At 38.7% G+C, this 20,612-nt stretch overlaps 1 protein-coding gene across 1 annotated transcript in view; it reads right to left on the reverse strand.

Moving 5' to 3' along the window:
* JAKMIP1 (janus kinase and microtubule interacting protein 1) overlaps positions 1-20,612 on the reverse strand; it is a 251,179-nt gene that overhangs the window by 51,534 nt on the left and 179,033 nt on the right. Inside the window, exons 12-16 of the mRNA XM_034770969.1 lie at positions 16,865-16,993; positions 13,608-13,736; positions 9,405-9,488; positions 5,215-5,277; positions 3,219-3,317 (exon numbers count right to left, since the gene is read on the reverse strand). Coding sequence (XP_034626860.1) covers positions 3,219-3,317; positions 5,215-5,277; positions 9,405-9,488; positions 13,608-13,736; positions 16,865-16,993 — 504 coding nt within the window. The remainder of the gene's footprint in view (positions 1-3,218; positions 3,318-5,214; positions 5,278-9,404; positions 9,489-13,607; positions 13,737-16,864; positions 16,994-20,612) is intronic.

The raw sequence follows: 20,612 nt of genomic DNA on the forward strand, positions 1-20,612 counted from the left end.
TGGTAAGACAACTCCCACCTGTTTATGCTCTCTGTATGTGTGTATATATATCTCCTCAATATATGTTCCATTCTATATGCATCCGAAGAAGTGGGCTGTAGTCCACGAAAGCTTATGCTCTAATAAATTTGTTAGTCTCTAAGGTGCCACAAGTACTCCTGTTCTTCTAAATTTACTGATATTAAGAAATCCATAGATCCCTATTTGCAGTCAAAGCACAAAGTTTTCATGCTCTTCAGTGTCCTTTAAGGTTTTGTTGCAATTTGAGCACTAAAGTCCTGATTCGACAATAGGATCCATGCAAGGCAGAGCCTCTGCAACATTGCTCTACATGGATACACGGGTCCACTTTTATGAATCCAATTGTAGGGATGAGTGACTTAGACATTCCTCTAAAGTATTTCATGTTAGGTGGAATCTTCTATTTAATCTATTGCTTTCGTGAGCAAATAATGACTATTGTGAAGAGGCTACAGAACAAAATATCAAACAGTGTCAAATCATATTACAACCTTGAGGAGACTGTGTCTATTCTGAAATGACATGCATTTTTGTTCTGAAAACTTTCAGTAATAAAGCTAAGTGTTAACCACAGTAAACTAGCAATGAAGTTAGCTAAACCTTACAGTTCAGCATTTTAATTCCTCAAGCCCAGCAATTCACTACTCGCCCCAGTTTTGCAGAATACATTCTACTTTTCGTTTACCATTTTCTGTGCCAAGAAGAAATCCTTTCACGTATACTCTCTCTAAAATTATAAATTTAAAATATATTCAGCACATTTCACGCACGTCTTCAAAATACGGATCCATTATTTCAGTGGAATAGCTGTATTCCTACTTTCAACAAATGAGGGTCTTTTGTTAAATTTCGATGTGCTTGTGAAAGTGGCTGGATTGAAAGATCTGGAAGCCGAAGCTCTAGGCCTTATTCTAAATAAGAGTAACTGTGCTGAAACCAGTGGAATTACATCGGTGTAAATGAGATTAAAATCACCCCGCATCTCCTATTCACACAACAGAGGTAGCATGGGCAGACATGCTTCCCATAACTCCCTGCAGAAGAGCTTTGGCTCTGTTCTGCAGAGAGAAGTAGTAGTGAAGGGACAGTTCGGTTTCCATGCCCATTCCGACCACTGTTTGGCTTCCAAAACTACAAATGAGGGAAATTTTGTTAGTTGATTTGTGATATGGACACTTTTCCTTTGGGGAAAGGGCTGCAACCACGGTGTCATTTCACACGTCACCAAAGGATAACGAGTTGGTTAATGAATTTGAAGCTGCAACCAAGAGGTGAAAGGCTGTTTCACATGACCTTTCTTCCCATGTACTGTCTCCTAAAAAGTTTTTTTTTCTACTTATTAGACCAATTTATAAATAGAGCCATGCCAGTAAGTGAGCTTGATGATATAACACATATTCCGAAGCAGGAATTCGATCCTGAATTGACCTAATTTAAAATGAAATCTAAGTTTAATCTTTTGGCACATTAAACTTGTCAGTATTTGCCTGGGCTAAATGATAGACAATTGATCCTGTTTTCTAATCCACCCTAATTTTCATCTGAAAGAATTTAGTTTATCATCATGCATGAAAATACTTTCACCAACAGCTGCATAATTTTGCTAAAGCAATCACTCTGTAATTTTTGTGCCTATGCACTTGTCCACCAGTGAGAGATTTCTTTTGCATGCTTTATTTGCAATTTCATGAAAATCCTTCAGTTGTTATTCAGTAAATAGGTACTCAACAAGGAGAATAAACACATTGTACTGTGGTACAGTTCAGTTTTCATTTGATTCTTTAGTTAAATGTAGGACGTTCTTATGCTAAACATGCTTTGAAGAGTTTATTTTTAAAGATGTAATATGCACCAGGTTACTTTTACCAAAAATACGTAACTTTTGGAAAACTGGTTGCTAAATTAGCTGCCAATTTTACCTAACTTGTTCTGTATTTTAATTTAAAGTTGCTTAATAAAATATACAGAATACAAGTTACTTTGCATTTTTAATTTTCCAGAATGACTAGTCAGACACTAATCTCTCAAAATGCATAATCTGTATTACATGCTATGGACAGCAGACTATACAGATGGTAAAATAAAATGGTAACATAAAAGATTTTAAGAAGAGTCAAAGATTAAAAGCAGAATGACCACATAGCATGATGAAAATAAGATTTTCATCTTCACCATGGAGGTTATACATGCCAAGGATTTTGGTGAAATGAACCGGATGAAGAAAATTATGGAACAGTAACACAGTGTTTTGTAGAGTTTATTCTAAAATGTAAATGGTGTTAAAATGTTGATGGCCTTTTCAAACTGGATATGCTGTTATCAGTTAATGTGACAGTGTGACAATTCATCACACCCATATTGTGGCAAAAGTTTAGCATACCATTCCCTATGGTCCCATCTGCGAGGTGATGAGCACCATCCGTTCCCATGGAAATTATAGGCCCTATGTTAGAACTACTTTAATAAATAGCCTACTATTCCATTTACTCAAAGGAAAGTATTTGTGAAAGAAGCTTGCTCTGAAGAACACATTACTTTCACTTGCACAAGTTATATTTGTGCCTCACACTTATAATTTGCAGTTCTGGTTGTAAGATTTGACTTTCTGACATTTTTGAATGTCTCATCCACGTTCTATATCAGCAGAGAAGAGACTTCAGGTAAGTGAAATTCTTTTAAAAATGTGCTCTTTTAAGTTTGTTTTATTTATATTAGTGCTGTCAATTTGAAAATCAGCTTAATTAAAAACAATTACAGGTTGATGTGATGGAGGTGTCAGATCCTCAGACTTCCTTGCATGCAAGATGTGAGAAGATATGTTAATTGAAACAATGCCAACCAACCAAGTCTGTAGTATGCATACCAAGTGATTTCACATGCAGGAAAGGTGTAGTTATGGGAATGAAATAAATAAAAAAGGCAAAATATTGCAAAACAAAATATTTTATTAGGTGCAAAACAAACTATATGCAGTATATATTAGCTATTTTACATCTTCATAAAAATTAGTGAGCATTCTCTCCAAAACATATTAAGGCAGTGGTATTCATTTTCAGAATTCAAACTTACAGCATTTAAAAAAAACCTACAATATTTCCACCTTACACATGCACCAGTGAACTTTACATGAATTTCAACTTGGGTTCAAACACAATTTCTGCTCCATTTGAGAGTTTACAACTGAGAGAATCTCTTACTTCAAGTTCGAGCACTCTGAATTCTAACAGCTCATTCTGGTCTTTTGCATCCTGCATCTCGTTCTTCAGCAGATTCTCTTCCAGCTCCATTTTGTAAATCTAAGATATAATAAAATATCATAACACTAAGCTATGGAAAAAGCTGTGTATTCAGTTAACTTAGATTCTCGACACTTACAAGAAGAAATTAAATCCTCAAAGAACCCCTTATTAAAATAGTAGCAAGAGTTAAACTGTAAGTAAAAAAACTCGGGGACCAAAATTCCTTACCAACTTCCGAATCCAGGAAACATATATACATGTTCTTTACTTTATGCATCTTAGTATCACCATTAGAGTGGATTTGATTGCTCATGTGCATAAAGTTAAACACATAAGTGAATGTTTATAAGATCAGGGCCTAAGGCAAAACTTTCACTGACTTCAAGGAAGGACCACATGGTTGGATGGCTGGGCCCCAAGTCTTGGGAATGAAGAAGGAGCATCACATTAGGAAGCACTTTACTGGCTCATGAATAGAGACAAATTGCTCACTGAGAGTGGATAATGATTATCCTTGCCTGGAGCTTTCCTGAGACAAGTCTACATAAAGCCATTTTGGAAGCAGATATCAGAAATTGTGTATAGACTGCAACTAAAGGGAAAAAAATGAATGATGAACTTACTTTTAACAACTCACTCAATAACACTGGGTTAGAAGTGACGAGTATTTAAATTCAAGTGTCTGTTCATATTTACTTTGCACCACTTTTTAACGTCATAGTACTTGCACTTAGTTCTTTAAGTCTTCAAAAAGCTTCCCAACACTAACTAAATAACATTCACAACACCCCTATGAGGTTGGCAGGCAAGTATTTACAGCCTCCATTTTACAGATGGAGCAACTGAGCACAGAAAGATGACATAATTCGCCGAAAGCCATGCAGCAAATTGAGAGCCATTGTTACAATTCTGGACTTCCTGGCTCTCAGTGATGTGCTCAGGGCAAAAAGTATAATGTTGCTTTCCTATGGCCTCCTCTTGGGAGGTGCTGCGTGCTCTCAACCCCTTACAGGATCAGGTACTTAACTTTTTACAGTCAAATCAGATTTCCTCTCAGGCCTAATGATAATTCTCAAATGTTGTGCTTTGAGGCTGTAGGCTATTCAAACAACAGCAAAATGGAATATCACAAGTGCATTACAGAACCTTTTCCTGAGTCCAACCAAAAGCATTCTTATTATTGTCTGACCTCTTTATTTATATGAAAACAAGGAGGTGTATGACAGCTAATACAGCATATGACAGTGCTTATAACATCAATAAAAGTGTCTGAATAAAGTATAATTCTAGCTGTAGTTCTTTAGTCGTGGATCTTTCTTTGGCTCTCTTATTTCTATTGAATTAATAATTTTAACTCACTAATTAAGAGGCCTCATTCTCTGAGGTACTGAGTGCCCTCAACTCTCTCACTAAAGTCCATGGAGGGTATTCAGCACCTTGAAGAAGTCACTCAGCATCTCAAGCCCTAAATGGCAATTTTCTATTCTTTAAAACATCAAATAATACAATTTAACGTGATCAATATTGCTTGAAATACTTGGTTCTGCATTTTTAAAATCAAATTGAAACAAGTGATCCTATTAAATAGAGAACAAATTAAGTGGTACCGACCATAATCTGAGATTTTTCTCCAATTCTGCTATACTTTTTTTTTTTTTTTTTTGGCAAAGCCCAGCTACCATTCCTTTATTATTATTGCTTTACATTTATATTGTGGTGGAAAGTCAACCTGATTGCACCTCACTGAGCTAGAGAATTTACAAACATATATTTCATAATAGCCCTTTCCACCCTAAAATGCTATAGAATTGTGAGCGCTTTGATCTCAGGCTCTCAATGTAACACTTTTTGGACAGGAAAAAAAAGTTAATTTTACCTTAACACTTCAACACTTAGCACACCAGTTTTCTTTGAAGAGTAGAGATTAGATGGGAGCTAGATTCTGAACACATACCTTTTCTAACAACTCCTGGTTTGTTCTGATAAGGAACTGCTTTTCTTCTATCCATTTGGAATCCTGTAGGAGAAATGTAAAAAAACAACAACACCTATTTTTTCAACAAAGAACTCAGTACAGTAATAAGAATTACACCTCTACCTCAATAGAACGCTGTCCTCGGGAGCCAAAAAAATCTTACCACGTTATAGGTGAAACCGCGTTATATCGAACTTGCTTTGATCCGCTGGAGCGCGCAGCCCTGCCCCCCCAGAGCACTGCTTTACCGCGTTATATCCAAATTCATGTTATATCGGGTCGCGTTATATCGGGGTAGAGGTGTATATGATTTCAGTCATTACTGCACAATCAAGTATAAAATGGGTTAAAGAGCAAACCCATTGTAAATATTTTAAGGATTGAATAGCTACCAAAACTGATGAAAAAGTAATAAATCCCTGCTTCTTTTTAGTTTGGCTTTTCTCCTTTCCTACTTTGTTCAACCTAATCATTCAAACGTTAAAACTTTAAATGTTAGCCTCTAACAATTTTGGAGGAATGTTGTCAATGTTAATTTAACATATATGCTGTCACGTATTTGCCCATCTTAGTTTAATATTACTAGTATTGGAAATTGTTCCTTCTCCTTCACTCAAAGAATTACAGCTTGCCCAGTAGCTCTGCTTTAAAATGTAGATCTTTTAGCTACCTTATATATTCCCTTATGGGGAAGTGGAAAGAAAGCATTTAATGATTCATAAGTAGTGCAACTAGAGTCCCGAGACCTGCAGTTAGCAGTCCTCAGCTGGAAATGAAAATGAGTCTGATGTGCAGCCTTTCAGGTATGGAATAAAAGGGAAGGTGATGGTGGCCGGTGAAATCATACAAGACCACCTTCTCCATTAAAAGATCTGTATTTCCACTTGATAACATGGGGGCCTGAACCAAAGTTCACCAACATCAGCGAGTCTCTTTCCATAGACTTCCATGGACTTTGGATCAGGACCATAAGGTCCAATCCTGCAAAAATGTACTACCACTGCTCAATACTGTTGCGAGATCAGGCCCATATTGCTCTAACAATAACTTCAAATACTCACATGAGTGACACACTTATTCCAAATCAACCAATTAATTTTCTATCTAATGACAGGGAAAATTGATCTGAAATCTAAAATAGGTCTAGTTCAGTGTTACGGCTGAGATTTCCTAAAATGGCAAGGGATTCGGACACGCAATACCCAGTAGAAATGAATGAGAGCTGGGCAAGAGAAGTCCAAAGCTGCTTTAAAATCTCAGCCCAAATCATGTTGATGCAATAACTATTTACATCAATGAGCCTTTGCAGACACATTTCACAGCGATTTTTTAACTATTGCCACAAAATAAAATGATCAGTTATTTTAGGGGATTTACTAATTTTGCATTGCCCCCACAGACACAAGACTGGAAACGTTCACATTTATTTTCATGGAGAGGTTACTTCTTTGAGAGACGGCGGATTGTTTTGATTTGTTTCAAAAGAATTTATTAGACTGAATGCTTAAAAGACCAGGAAAGAGTTACGATGCATTAACTAGAATTAAAAGGACAAAGTCAATGGTGGAGAAATGCAATCTAACCGTTAACTTTTAAAAAGCATTCAGCGATGCTCAGAGGAAGGGAGAAATACAGTGGCAAGTGTCATTCTCCAGTTTTGGCCTGCAAAGCACACAGGAAAGAATTCCATGCATCTAGAGACTTAGGTGAACACCTCCATCCGTTAACATGCTGAGGGGCCAGTTTTCTTTCCAGTCTGCTTTGCACGTATTTTCCATCTGCAAGTTCGACTATTTTGATCTACAATGAAACACATGCCTGATACAGGAATTTCCTCTGTTAAAAGTTTAATTTTGTGTGACAAACAAGGTCCTTTCAAAACTTGGCTATTTGGGATCTGATCTTGATTTCAGTGGAAACTGAGGGTGCTCAGCACTTAACAGGATCGGGTCCCTATGTATCTCTTTCCAGGGCCTTATGTTGTCTAATATTTTTGAGACATGATATTATTTATTATTATTATTATTATTATTATTAAATGATAGATAACCCTTTTCACTGACTGTAGTGCCTTTCATACAGGACCCTCGAAGTACTGTACAGAGGTAAATAATTATCATTATTCCTATTTCACATAGAAGGAAACATTGGCAAAAAGAGCTCAAATGAGGGTAAGGAGAACCTTTGGCACATTTGAAAATGGGATCACTTATTTAGCCATCTAAATATAGATTTGGGAGCCTAACATGAGGCACCTATTTTTGAAAATCTTGGCCCAGATTTCTGATCTTGACTTTTTTACTGTCTGCATGTTTAACTTTAGAAAAGTCATGTAGATGCTCTCTGCCTCAGTTTCCCCAGCTGAAAAATAAGGATGATAATCTTTAGACACCATTTTTTAAAATCTGTCACTTGATTCATAGTGCCCTGCTCTAAGCATTAGAGAGGACTGCCTCACCTTAGAGTGAACAGTTCATATTTACTACTAAATAATAATTATCCCAAGCTAAATAACAATTTAAAAAAAAATCACATTGTGCACAGAAAGTGAGTTTGTTTCAAATAGAAATTTATTTTGTCAAATATAGGTTCTAACAATTTAGTGTTACCGTATAACTAACCAGTAAGCAGATGTGGATTTGTCAGAGCTCCCAGGAGTGATTTCTGATGAAGTTTTAAGGCTTAGTTTACATACAAAGCCACAGAGACAATTTTTTTTATTGCACAATACCACCACCACTTGCACATTTAATTTCTCTGGATTACTGGGTGATAAAGAGTGTAGTGTGGTTAAGAATCTTAAAAGGAAAAAAATGATCAAACCTAATTTCCAAGCAAACCTGTTATATACATCAATTTGGAAACAAGTCACAAAATTTAATTTTTTTACACATATATTCATGTTCACTTGGATCTAATTTACATGCATAGTGTTTAGACTTTACATCTTCATAGTCATATAGTTTGTTAATGCGTTAGGTATGCAGCAATTTGTCTTCAATACCTGTAGCTTTATTTACTAATATACTAAAGTGACAACAGTAGGGCCTCAAGAGGAGGTAGTCCTTACAAGTTTATTTACTCTTGGGAAACCTCAGGGACTTGGAAGATTTTAGATTTTATAACCTACTGCCCAATTCTGTTGTTGTTTTGTTTTATTTTATTTTACACACACACACACACACACACACTTTATTTACACAGCATTACTAAGAACCTTGACGCTTATGGGCAAGCTAACACTATTGTTTATATTCTCCTTAATTTGGTAAATGGTTTCTTTGTACTCATGCAGCATTCTTAAGGAACATATCTTGCATAGAATAAATCATTATAAAATGAAGTGAACTTTAATTAAAAAGGTTTATGAAATATTAGTATATTAACATTATGTTTTATTCATCTTTCACACACTTACTTTTGGATATATCTCTATGTTTTATCTTATTACTGTGCATCACTTCAATTTTTAAATGAATTTTTCAACAATAAACACGGTATAAAAATAATGCATCCAAAAGAGGTACTAGTAGTTATGCAACTGAACATCTTTAAAGTGCACAATCATAGTTCTGTGCTATTTTCCTGAAGATCCTGAACACTATACCTGCCAAGAGCCAGGATTTATCCTTGCTAAGTACTGCAAAAAAACCTCCATTTAGATCTAGGTCCCAATTTCAATGTAAGTGATGTGGATCAAATATTGAAAGCAGCTCCTAGTAATCAAACACCCATTCAGTGGTTCATTTTTCCAGCTGAAATGTGTGTGGCGGTAACAATTTTATAATTCTTCCAGCCAGGGCACCAAAAATGGTCTCAATGGGAAATTCCTAACATTCATTTTGTTGAAATTATGGCCAAAACTTCCAGTGAAAGCAGAAAGAAAACCAGAGGAAGGAGAAGGGCCTGGGCTGGACAAGAAAAGGGAATGGATTTTAACAACCATGTGCATGCCAACATTAGCATATTTTGTTTTGGAAGACGAATCTTCAATAGGATTTTTTCCAGTCTATACAATATGTTCCTTTAATCAGGTGGTCCAACTGGTGGAACGGTAACTAAGTTGCATCAGACACATGAATACACCAGCAAGCAATGAAGATGACAAGAGCACTGCTGCATGCAAGGGAGAAGATGATTTGACAGAGGGCATTAAGAGAGCTTTTTACCTGTCCTTTTTCAATCAGAGATTTCTCCAGATCTTCAATTTTCGCCTGGTACCTGAGGAGATCAGCTTGCAATTGTTCACGAGTCTGAAAAGGTATAAAAGTGTGCATATACTGTCACAATGGCCAACTGATTAGGATGTACACTTCATATGTAGCTCCATATTCTCAAATATTCAATTACTGCAGAATCAAATATTGATAAGTTCTGTCCATTATCAGCCAGTGAGGTGAACTTGAATTGTTTTCAATTAAAACAAACATGTTTATTTGTATTTTATTTGATAAAATATTTACCTCATTCATTTCCACACAACTCTTTTCCTTCATAAACTAAGAAACACTAATCTGATGTTTTCATTGGCAAAGAACTTTCTAAAATTCAGTAACATAAAGCCAGTAATGATGCTGTTTACAATACTTGGTATTTACTCAGGATACTTTAAAAATAATAAAAAAAAAAGAATTGCAATAAGTACTAAATAAGTCTGCTGTGAGTAAAATGTGTATGATGAACAACTTAAATACAGCTCATTGTACCTGAATACTGCATACCATCCAAAAATAAGAATTCATGCCATATGCCACTGTTTTATTTATATGGTCTCAATCCTTCAAGATAAGTACTTCCCTTATGGATGTTGAGTTACTTCAGCTGCAAAGCGTCCCCAATTGGGGCATGAACATATGGGGCGCTGAGCACCTCCTGCAAAGTACTGAGGCCCTCATCCCTAAAGGACGAGTAGAGGCACGTAGGCCAGAATTGTAAAGGTAGTTTGGCGCCTAGAGATGCAGGTAGGTGTCTTGGAATCTTCAAAATCCCTATTAGGCACTTTTAAAAATCCCACTGTGCACCTACCTGCATTTCTAGGCATCTAAATACCTTTATAAATCTGGCCCTTGGTAACGAACAGGATCAGGCCCTTGCTGAATACAATCAATTTCACCTAATAGATGTTGGGGACATTCGCTATCTCCCAGAATTGGGCCCCCTAAGACATAACCAATTGAAAACCTTCTAGACCAGTCAGCTGTTAAAGAGATTAAAAAGCCAGCTAGGCCATAGGGTAGAAAGAGTAAAAGTGCATTTCTCCAAATGTCTAAAATGCTATTACAGAAAAAAATAATCCCCAACGCTTCCCTCTCCCTCTAACACAGAGAAAAACATTTAATAGTTTTATAGAACTATCAAATACATAAATGCCTGAGAAATCTTGCTTTAATAAAATATGTAATTATGTCCTTTTTAAAGAAATAAAAATAACTTCTTTCCTCATCCTGGGGACAAAAATGAAAGCCAGTCATGATTATGTGATTAAGAGCTGCATGGCTGGCGTTATGTTAGCAATCCACTGTGCCCAACAGCAAGGGCACAAACTAAAGGCAGAAATTGATAGCAGATGTGCAAGGGAAGACTTATTTTCTTATTTAAACTAAAATGCCACTTATTAGTTTTAGAAGGTGGAATATTTTCATGACCTATTCTTCGACTCTCCTATATACCATCAGACATTTTAGAGGCTCTGACTATGAACGTTAAGAGTAATGTTCAAAGTCAATGGACACAACGAGGAAAAACAATAGGAAACAATCAAATGCACCTGTAAAAATCAGTTTAATCTGATCTGGGACTATAAACATAGGAAGTTGGTATGGCCTCCTAGATAAAGTTCTGCATTAGGACTCAGGAGATCCAGGTTCTATCCCTATTGTGACCACTGGCCTACTGGGTGACCATGGACAAGTTTATTTTGTCTCTCTGTACCTCAGTTTTCCCATCTGCAAAATGGGGATAATGATACTGGCCTCCTTTTTATCAGTTGGTCTCAAAAAGCTCTGCAAAATACTATATAAAAGCTAAGTATGATTATTAATCTGTGTTAATCATTATTGCATGGCAGAGTTAAAGTTGCTTGGGAGCCTGGGTTCCCCCGCAGCCCACCAGGCAGGTTGCCAAGGACGCAGGAAAGGTTTCTCAGCCCTCCTGATTTCCTTATAATTAAGGCTGAGGGTTTGTCTGTGACTTTCCGTGACTTCTGCAGTGGCCAGTGCACTTGGCTCAGGGGCAGTTCAGGCAGCCCTTGTGCCAGATGCACCGACCACTGCTGGGGCAGTCTCGGGCCACTGCGCCTTCCTCCCCCAAGCAGCAGCAGAGTTTGGATGTGGGAGGGAGCAGGAGGTTGGGGCATGGGACGGGGTGAGGCAGGCTCTGGGTGTCGCTTACCTGGGGGTCTCCTTGGAAGTGGCGACATCCCCCTCACTCAGCTGCTAGGCAGAGGCATGGCCAGGCAGCTCTGTGCACTGCCTCCACCCAGAGTGCTAGCTTCGCAGCGCCAATTGTCCGGGAACTGTGGCCAATGGGAGCTACAGAGGCGGTGCCAGCAGGCGGAGGTGGCCACGCCTCTACCTAGCAGACTGAGCGAGGAGGATGTCGCCACTTTCAGGGAGCCCCCCAGGTAAGCACCACCCAGAGCATGCCTCACGCCATCCTGTGTCCCAACCCCCTCCCATAGCCAAACTCTGTTGCTGGGGGGGAGGCATGAAGCTAGGTAACGAGCCTGCCACCTCCCCCAATCCGCCAACCCCTCCCCAGCATCAGCGGGAGTCCCATGCCATGCGCTGCCACCTCCCCCCCGCCCCCAGTTTTAGTCAGGGGTATATAGTAAAAGTTATGGACAGGTCACGGCCGTGAATTTTTGTTCACAGCCTGTGACCTGTCCGTGACTTTTACTAAAAATACCTGTGACGAAAACATAGCCTTAGTCATAATTTCAACAAAACCTAGACGTTCCTGCAAAATGTTTAGATTTTGACAATCGGCAAATTTTGACAAGAAAATGTTACGTGAAAAATTTCTGAGGAGTTCTACTAGGCAGTATGGCATAGCAAATGGAACATGCAGAGACTCTGAGAAATGGATTCTGTGTAAAGCAAGGCACAGATGGACAAACAAGGTGCTCTTTAAATCCCCCATGCCCACTACTAGATTGCCAATTAATCATGCTTGGGGCTGGAACTAGGTATTTCTAATCCTCCAGAGTTCCACATCCAATTATAAACAACTCATATGTAGGATGTGAAAAATCAGTTAATGAGCAGAGTGATACTGCACTGCTATGCATTTTACTCCAGTCAGATCTCCTCGGTGGACTAGCAAGAACTGAAAATGCTTGAGATGTAGTGTCCTGGAGGGGAAGAAGTTTATATTAGTTCATCTCAGTCAGAAAAATGGTGCCTCTTGTCTTGAGAGCGAGAATGGGTGATGTCAAGCAGGAAAAGAATGGAGTGATCCAGAAAACTTCGCAGACACAGGAGACTCCAAGAAATCATTTTCAAGAGCATTTTGAAACCAGAAAGGATTTTTTGGACTGATCAATAAAACAATGCTTAGCAGTAGGGGAAGCGAAAAGATTATGTGTGTGTGAATATAAAACCCCTTGCTTTGTCAGATGGAAGCCAGTGATGTAGCACACACTTTTACCAAGTCTTCATGTGGCCCTGCATCTGAAGTAATTTACCAGAGAATACCAATTCAACTTTTAGGTCCAGGCCGAGCTGTGCTTGGTGCAGGACTGGTGGGATGAGGCAAAGGGTCACCTTTCCAGCTCATTGATCCTACGGCCACTGGGAGGCCCACTTGGTCTGTAGCACAACTTAGATTTTGCCTAGATCCCCAAGGAGCCATTCAAGTGGTCAGTAACCACTAGGGCACAACAGTGTTCTGGCCTTCCCCCATTTGCTGGGCATGAGGGGATGGCATAGAACTGGGGGAATATACAGCCTTTCATTTATCCTACTAAATGCCCGAAGAGAAAGATTTTCCCGCCAGATTTGTTTCAGGCTCTTTGTTTACTTGTCTGACACAAATATTTATTGTAATCTGATCATTGATTTTTCTTAAATCCATCGTTTTAGCAGTCACATGCAATTTCTGTTGGACTGTCTTTTTGAATTAGAAAGCATTACTTAAAAATAGGACTACTTTAATCCACTATGTGTGTGATAAAAAAAAAAAAGTCAGGATAAGATGCATTTTGAAACCTTCTTTCCATACAGGTCTGATAAATCTAGAACAAATGTTTCACTATAATATCTAATCCTCAAAAGTATGTAATACATTTACTGCATGCAGTCCACTGACCTGCAAAGGCACAGTTAGCATGAAAGATATCAGATTTCTGAGAAGTTTCAATAAAAATTGTTTACCCTTGCTTCTCTCTCTGCATCCAGTGTCCCACCAACTTGCTCTTGAAGTAATGCATATGCTCTTTGTAAAGCTTGATATTCTCTGGTTAGTTGACAGAACCTTAAATCAGCTTCTTCTTTAGGCGTACTCTTAAAAGAATAGAAAAGCAAAACAGTATATTATCTTCTGTTGCTTCAAACATTAAGCTCTCTTTGCAGCTCAGAGATTATACAATAGCTAGTGGAAAATGTAAAATATCCATCCATTTCTGTAAAGATATTGGTATGTAGAATTGCTGGGGGGGAGCAAAAAGGACAGGCAAGAATTTTATGCAGGACCCAGGCTTACAAAAGGGCCAAAGACTCTAACAGCCAGAGTACGAAAGTTCGTTAAACTGCTGCTTCCAAACTCGTGTATATAGAGATATAAAGGACTGCACAAATCTTCCTCCTACAGCATTGATGACTCTTCCCCCGACTGGCAGACTCTAACCCCTATGAGCTGTCCCTGGGGCAGAGCCTGGAACCCGATGCTGTTAGCTCAATCTGCAGGACAATATCCCTACCTTAGACCTGAGAAAGAACTCCAGGAACCCTAGAGGAAATGGGGAGAGAAAAGTCCCTCACTCCAATTAGCTCTCATTCTTGCATCACCTTGTGTTCTGAATGACAAATTTTGAGTTGGAGGAGTGGGGGATGGGGTCAGGGCCGGCTCTGGCTTTTTTGCCGCCCAAAGCAAAAAGCACCCGGCTGGCTGGAGCAGCAAAGGGGGCGAGAGGGGAGGAGGAAAACAAACTTGCCCCCAGCCGGAGTGGCGAAGGGGGGGGGGGGATGGGACGGGGAACAAACCTACCCCCGGACGGCGGGGGAGGGGAGAGGGGGGGAAGAGAGAACAAACCCGCCAGCCGGAGAGGCGAAAGGGAGGGGGGAACAAACCGGCCAGCTGGAGCAGCAAAGGGGAAGGGGGGCGGGAAACAAACCTGCCCCCGGCCGGAGCGTTGTGTGTGTGGGGGAAACAAAGGAAAGAAAAAACAAATAAAAAAACCCTGGGGGGTGGCAGGAGCATAGGTGCAGGGGGACTCCCGGCCCTGCAGACTCTGGGCAGTGGAATGCACACCCCGGCTAGCGGGGGGAGGGAGAAAGAAGTGGGGTGGCCAGGGCTTCCTTAAGCGGGGTGCTTGCCACGCGGCCCCTCCCGCTGCGCCACTTGCCGGGAGGGCTCCGCACCGCTCCGGTCGGCAGGCAGGGCAGGACGTGGGCTGCCCTGCTGGGCTTGCTGCAGTGCGCTCCCCTCCTCTGCCCCCTACAGGGCGGCGAGAGCAGCAAACCAAAAAGAAAAAACCTGCGGGGGCGGCCAAAGCGGTGAAGCGCAAAACAAAAAACCAACCAAACAAAAAGGATTAGATGGAATGCCGCCCCGTGCAATCTGCTGCCCCAAGCACGAGCTTGCTCGGCTGGTGCCTGGAGCCAGCCCTGGATGGGGTGGGGGAAGAGACCAGCAAGAAAGAATACAAACAAAAGAAACAGAAATGCAGGAAGAGAACCTTACAGATTCCCAAAGTTTGATGCGGCCTTAAAATGCTAGCAGAGATTAGAGGAAAGCAGACATTGGGGCGTAGAGAAAAATGAAGAGTTGCCTGTGGTTATGTTTAGAATTTGAGTGCAGCATAAATTGGCTTGACAGAAAAAGTGAGGAACAGTATGTATAGGAACAGAGAGAGAACAGGGGACAGTGAAAGTTAAGAGTGCTGAATGGAAAGCATTTGTGTGAAAGGCGGGCAGAGAGTGAATGGCTAATGAGAGAACTGAGGCAAGACATATGGGTGAGGGAGGGAGTGATAGGGTGTGAAAGAGAGAAGGAACACAGACTGATGGGGAGGGATGAGAGAGAATATGACTCTGCACAATTTTATTCACTGACAAAAGGCCCATAATTTTGAAGGACCCACATTGGACCTCGCTGCTCAACACCATGGACCTGCTACGTGTGCACATGAACAGAGAGATGCACACCTGCTTCTCTCAGTCACCTAACCTGAGGGTTTGGGGGCAAAGTAATTTAAATACAGGATGATGAGCAAAAAGTTGTATACTGGTTACAGAGCTCTAAGTAAAACAACAGTATTGCCAACTCCAGGCATGCAAAAAACATATGTCATTCCCCAAAATCATGAAATTGGCTTAAAAGTCATTAAGATTTCTTTTAAAATAGTAAACATTGGGGTCTGTTCATTTGCCTTCTGGGTTTCATATTTTCAAACTTTTCTCCACAATCATGAGGGCTAGAATTTTTTTTTAAATGAAAGTGAAGATTCTCCTGACTCCAGGAACTGGGGCTCCAAGAAAGAAAACCCCAAACAATATCATGAGACTCAATAAAAATCACAAGGGTTAGCAACCCCAAAACAACAATAAAATAAGCTGGGTAGAGCAGGGGAGATGGGGACATGAGTATAAGATAGAGAGGGTGTAACTGAAGGGTAGAACATACGAGTTAGTAAACACCATAGGGAGACCTTGATTTTACATCTCGTTTTAGGCCTTGCCGTTCCTTACTGTAGCCTGGTTGCAGTGCATAACATACAGGTCCAACAAAAACATGTCTACATATATTTACTATTTAAGCCTTAATAAATTGACAAAACGTCTCTCGATATCAAAAGCATAGTGAGAAGGACCTGAGAGTACCAAAATAGTCACATAAATCATAATATTCTAGGAATAGCTATTGCGGAGCAGCCGTGGATTTTGTCAGTGCAAGTGCCCATTGATTTTCTTATTTTGACAAGTAAGAGATAGTGTGATAAAAGGAATTCTATTTCTCAAGCACTGCTGATATTTACCAAGTCTGATTTAATTAACACTGAACTCATCAAGAAGACAGACCCTAATGCTGTCATTTATTAGCTGGGTCGCAATGGCTGAGCTAAATTAGTGTGTTTTTCATCGATTTCAAGGCCAGAAGGGACCACTGGGATCATCTAGTCTGATCTGCACAACACAGGCCATAGAACTTCCCCCAAATAAGTCCAGGATATATTTTTTAGAAATCATTCAATCTTGCTTTTAAAATGATCAGTGATGGAGAAGCCGCTATGACTCTTGCTAAGTTGTTCCAATGGTTAATTACTCCTACTGTTAAAAATTTACATCTTATTTCCAGTCTTTTACTTGACTGAAAACAACTATTCAAGTTGCAAATGCAGAAATACAGAGAAATAGGAAAAATATTTCCGTTCATTTTGTATGTTTTGTTATGAAGACACTTCATTACTTACATCATCCAAGTCTTCTTCTGGTGTTGCTGGCGTTCTGTCTGTTTTGTCCGTGTTATACGAAGTTACAGATGAGGTTTCAGAGTCAACAGATTCTTCGTCAAATCCAAAAAACGTCTCCACAACATGCCTCTGAAAAGTCAGTTTTTTTAGGTTACTAATAGGACATTCAGTAATAATCTATAACCTGGTTAAATAGACAAGTAGACAGCAAAAAAGGTCTTCAGTAACCCCTAGTCTGGCTTTACTCCCAAGATGCTTTAATTCTTACCCACAAGGACAAGAGGCTCAAGCTGGGACACCTTAGCAGTCCTGTTGATTTCAATTGACCTACTAAGGACTGTAGGATTAAGTCCCTGGTAAGAGGGAGCCTGGGTAGACAATCATTAGAAAAAGATGAAAGAAGAGTGTTGCTCCCTCCATGTGTATGTACCATTTGAATGCCGGTAAAGAAATTATTCCTTTCGGCGTCTTTTACTCAAGTGCTTCAAAAAATCAGGCTGCACATTGCATTGGATAGTTGCCAAATACAGTCATGCTCTACCACAAGTATAAAATACACTTAACCACACAGGAAATCATCCATGTTTTGAGATATTAGGTAACCAACCTATTGAGATGCAACATACAAGAGGGTGTTAGAAGAAGGGTATATTGCATTCAAAAAAGTTATTCATTGACATTTGTGATTCACATTATTAATAAAAACAAAAACAAAAAATTCAGACAGCTTAAAAATATCTATTTTTCAAAATTATTGCTGTCAACTTGAAGATATCAGTTCATATATCTTCATCTGTCTGAAATACTATCATTTTAAAAATGAGAAAAATGGATTCTCTAGAAAGAAAAAATAAATACCAGCATATCTAAGGAAAATTAATCTTTAGTGAAAATTAATATTTCAATGACAATTTTTTAAATCACAGATAACATAACATTGAATTAATGGGTACAGAATATAACAGAACCACATTAAAAGGTATAGGCAAGTAGTGTATACGTAACACTCATCATGAAAGATATTAGATCAGCTACCAACGTCAGCAGACAAATAAAAAGTCATAACTGCAATGAACCTTTATAGGACTGATAAAAAAAGTAAACTGGTCTTAAAATTATCAATCTTTCTATCCTTCCCTTACTTCAGTTTCTTGATACATGCTCAGAATACAGTGACACTGCAGAAAATTCTGCTGCTTCAAAAATAAAAGCATCATTTAAACATTTAGTTGTGAAGGTTAAGCTTACTCTTCAAAATTATTTGAAAGTTGACATCAGTCAATACACAAAATTTCTGGAATTCTTCACAAGCAAAAATTACAGCATCTCCTCAACCACTTATCTTAGAATAGTTTAAAAAATAAAAATAGGCTGCCAACCAAAATTATCTGATTTGATACAATTTGCCAAACAGTCACCTAGTGAATTCAACACCACCAAGTGTAAAATAAGACAAAATTTGCCATCTTTATATAGAGTTAGGAGCTGTCCTGCTCATCCTACAGAAAATTCTAGAGTCCAGCAAAACCAAGCCCTCCTAACAGTCATAATTTACCCACTAACCTCTCTTCAACATGCAATTACAGTTAATTCTAGCAAATAGCTATGCCCTATCTCTAATCACAATGACTGCACATACTCCCCTTCTACTTTAGGCCTCTAGACTGTTCTGTAACTGTATTATTGCTTTCAACAGGCCTAAGAACATAACCTCAATGTTCTCATCACTTCTATTCTAATATTTTAGGGTTGTCTTCATTGCAGTGTTGGTTTGAGGCATGACTGGAGTGTTACCCCAACTCAACTCCCGGCTACACACAAATATCTCTAGCTTGAGCTAACTGGTGCTTTCAACTTGAGCAAGCTGGCATTTCGGGGCTATAGGCTGAAGATCAACGGTTGCAGGAGGGAATACAGGCCACAGTTTAAGTTAGTACAACTCATCCACTGCTAATCCAATCATTTTGTGCTGCTAATCAAACATTCTCTGTAGGATGAGTGTTGAGACAGGCAGCATGGCCTAGTGGATAGAGAACAGGAGACCTGGGTTCAATTCCTGGCTGTGCCATTGGCCTGCTGGGTGAACTGGACATGTCACCTCTGCTCCTCAGTTTCCCCATTTATAAAATGGAGACAGTGATGCTGACCCCTTTGTACAGTGTTTTGAAATATACTGATGTAAAGTACAATGAAGAGTGAGGTGTTATTGTTTTGCAGCATTGCCACTCTCACTTGAGCTAGGCTGACTTGAGCAGAGCAACTTGAGCTAACTGTTGCTGTGAAGACAAACCCTTAGAATAGTTAAAAATTTCATTCACAGACTGAATTAAGAGCCTATTGTTTCTAGTATAAAAATCCCCTTTCAAATATGTTATGTTCATGTTGAAAAAAGTTCAAAAACTGAAAGAAAGTAGAAACCTGAATAAAGCCTGGACTCTTCACAACTCTGCAGAGGCCACAAATATAGACCCATGCACTTGAAAGATATCTAGAGATTAGCCTTCCCTTTCCAATCCATTGATTGGGTCATTAGGAATTGCTACCCAATCTATACAGAGGGAGGCAAAAAGGAAAGGGATTTAAGTACTAAAACCTGCTCAGGTACACAGCTATTTTTAGTTATTCAGTAAGCACCAGGACTATTCTGTGTTATATGTTAGAACTTTTCTATGTTATATGTTAGAACTATGTTTAAGACATTTGGAACAGAAATTAATCTGAGAATTTTAATTCTTTCCCCTAGCATTCATATTCTTCACAATCCTTAGCTTTAGAGAAAGTTTGTTTTCCTTCATTACAAGTCCTTTAGAAAAGAACAAATAAACCATGGTGCACAATCTGTATCTGAACCACTGAAGAAACACCCAGCAATACCTACAGGAGCAACAGTAGCTTCATTAAACTCAGGACAAAAAGAGTGTTCATCAACATTGAAATGTTCTTTGCAAATATTCAGACAAACCGTAGCTAGTTTTATAAATAACTCAGCTTGAATACCTGGTGCTTTAAGAAGTGTTTTCAGGGAATAAAAACAAACACACAAAAAAGATTGGTCCTTTTGGTTTATGTAATAGAGCGTTGTTGATTACAGGGATTATTTAAAAATAATAGCTACTGAACTATCAATATACAGATATATTTGTTACTCAGCATATTTAAACACATCATTGGCACCAGGCCTCCAGGAAACATCTACATGTTTTAATAAATAATGTAAATGATAATTAGATAGGGGAAATTAATGTTTCCCATAGCACGGAGACACTCGAAATCTTCAAGGATAGTCAAGGATTGCTAAATACTACACATACTTGTGTATAATATTTTGGGTTTAGAGTGAATCTGTTTCATTTACTTTTTATAAACACTGCTAATTACTATGCCTCAATGGTGAATTTGCCTGTTTGTTTTTGCATTGATTACATACTGGGACACAATGTAGTATTTAGCCATTGCACATTAATTGCATATTTATGAATTACATCATGAGATAATCACATAATTGTCATTCACATTATTAACTATTTATTGTTGCCAGTGTGATAGTCTAATATTTGTAGCAATTGGTTATAAAAATGGATTCATATCCAAAACACAACAATTAACTGACTGGAAAACAGCTAGAGGGAAAAAATCAGAGAGACAGTTGACACAAAGTTAATAAAGTGTTAAGAACATTTTACTACCTGATAATAAATACTATGGTAAACTATATATATATATATATATATATATATATATATATATA

This window comes from Trachemys scripta, chromosome 5 (assembly GCF_013100865.1).
Source record: "Trachemys scripta elegans isolate TJP31775 chromosome 5, CAS_Tse_1.0, whole genome shotgun sequence".
NCBI classification, from domain to species: domain Eukaryota; kingdom Metazoa; phylum Chordata; order Testudines; family Emydidae; genus Trachemys; species Trachemys scripta.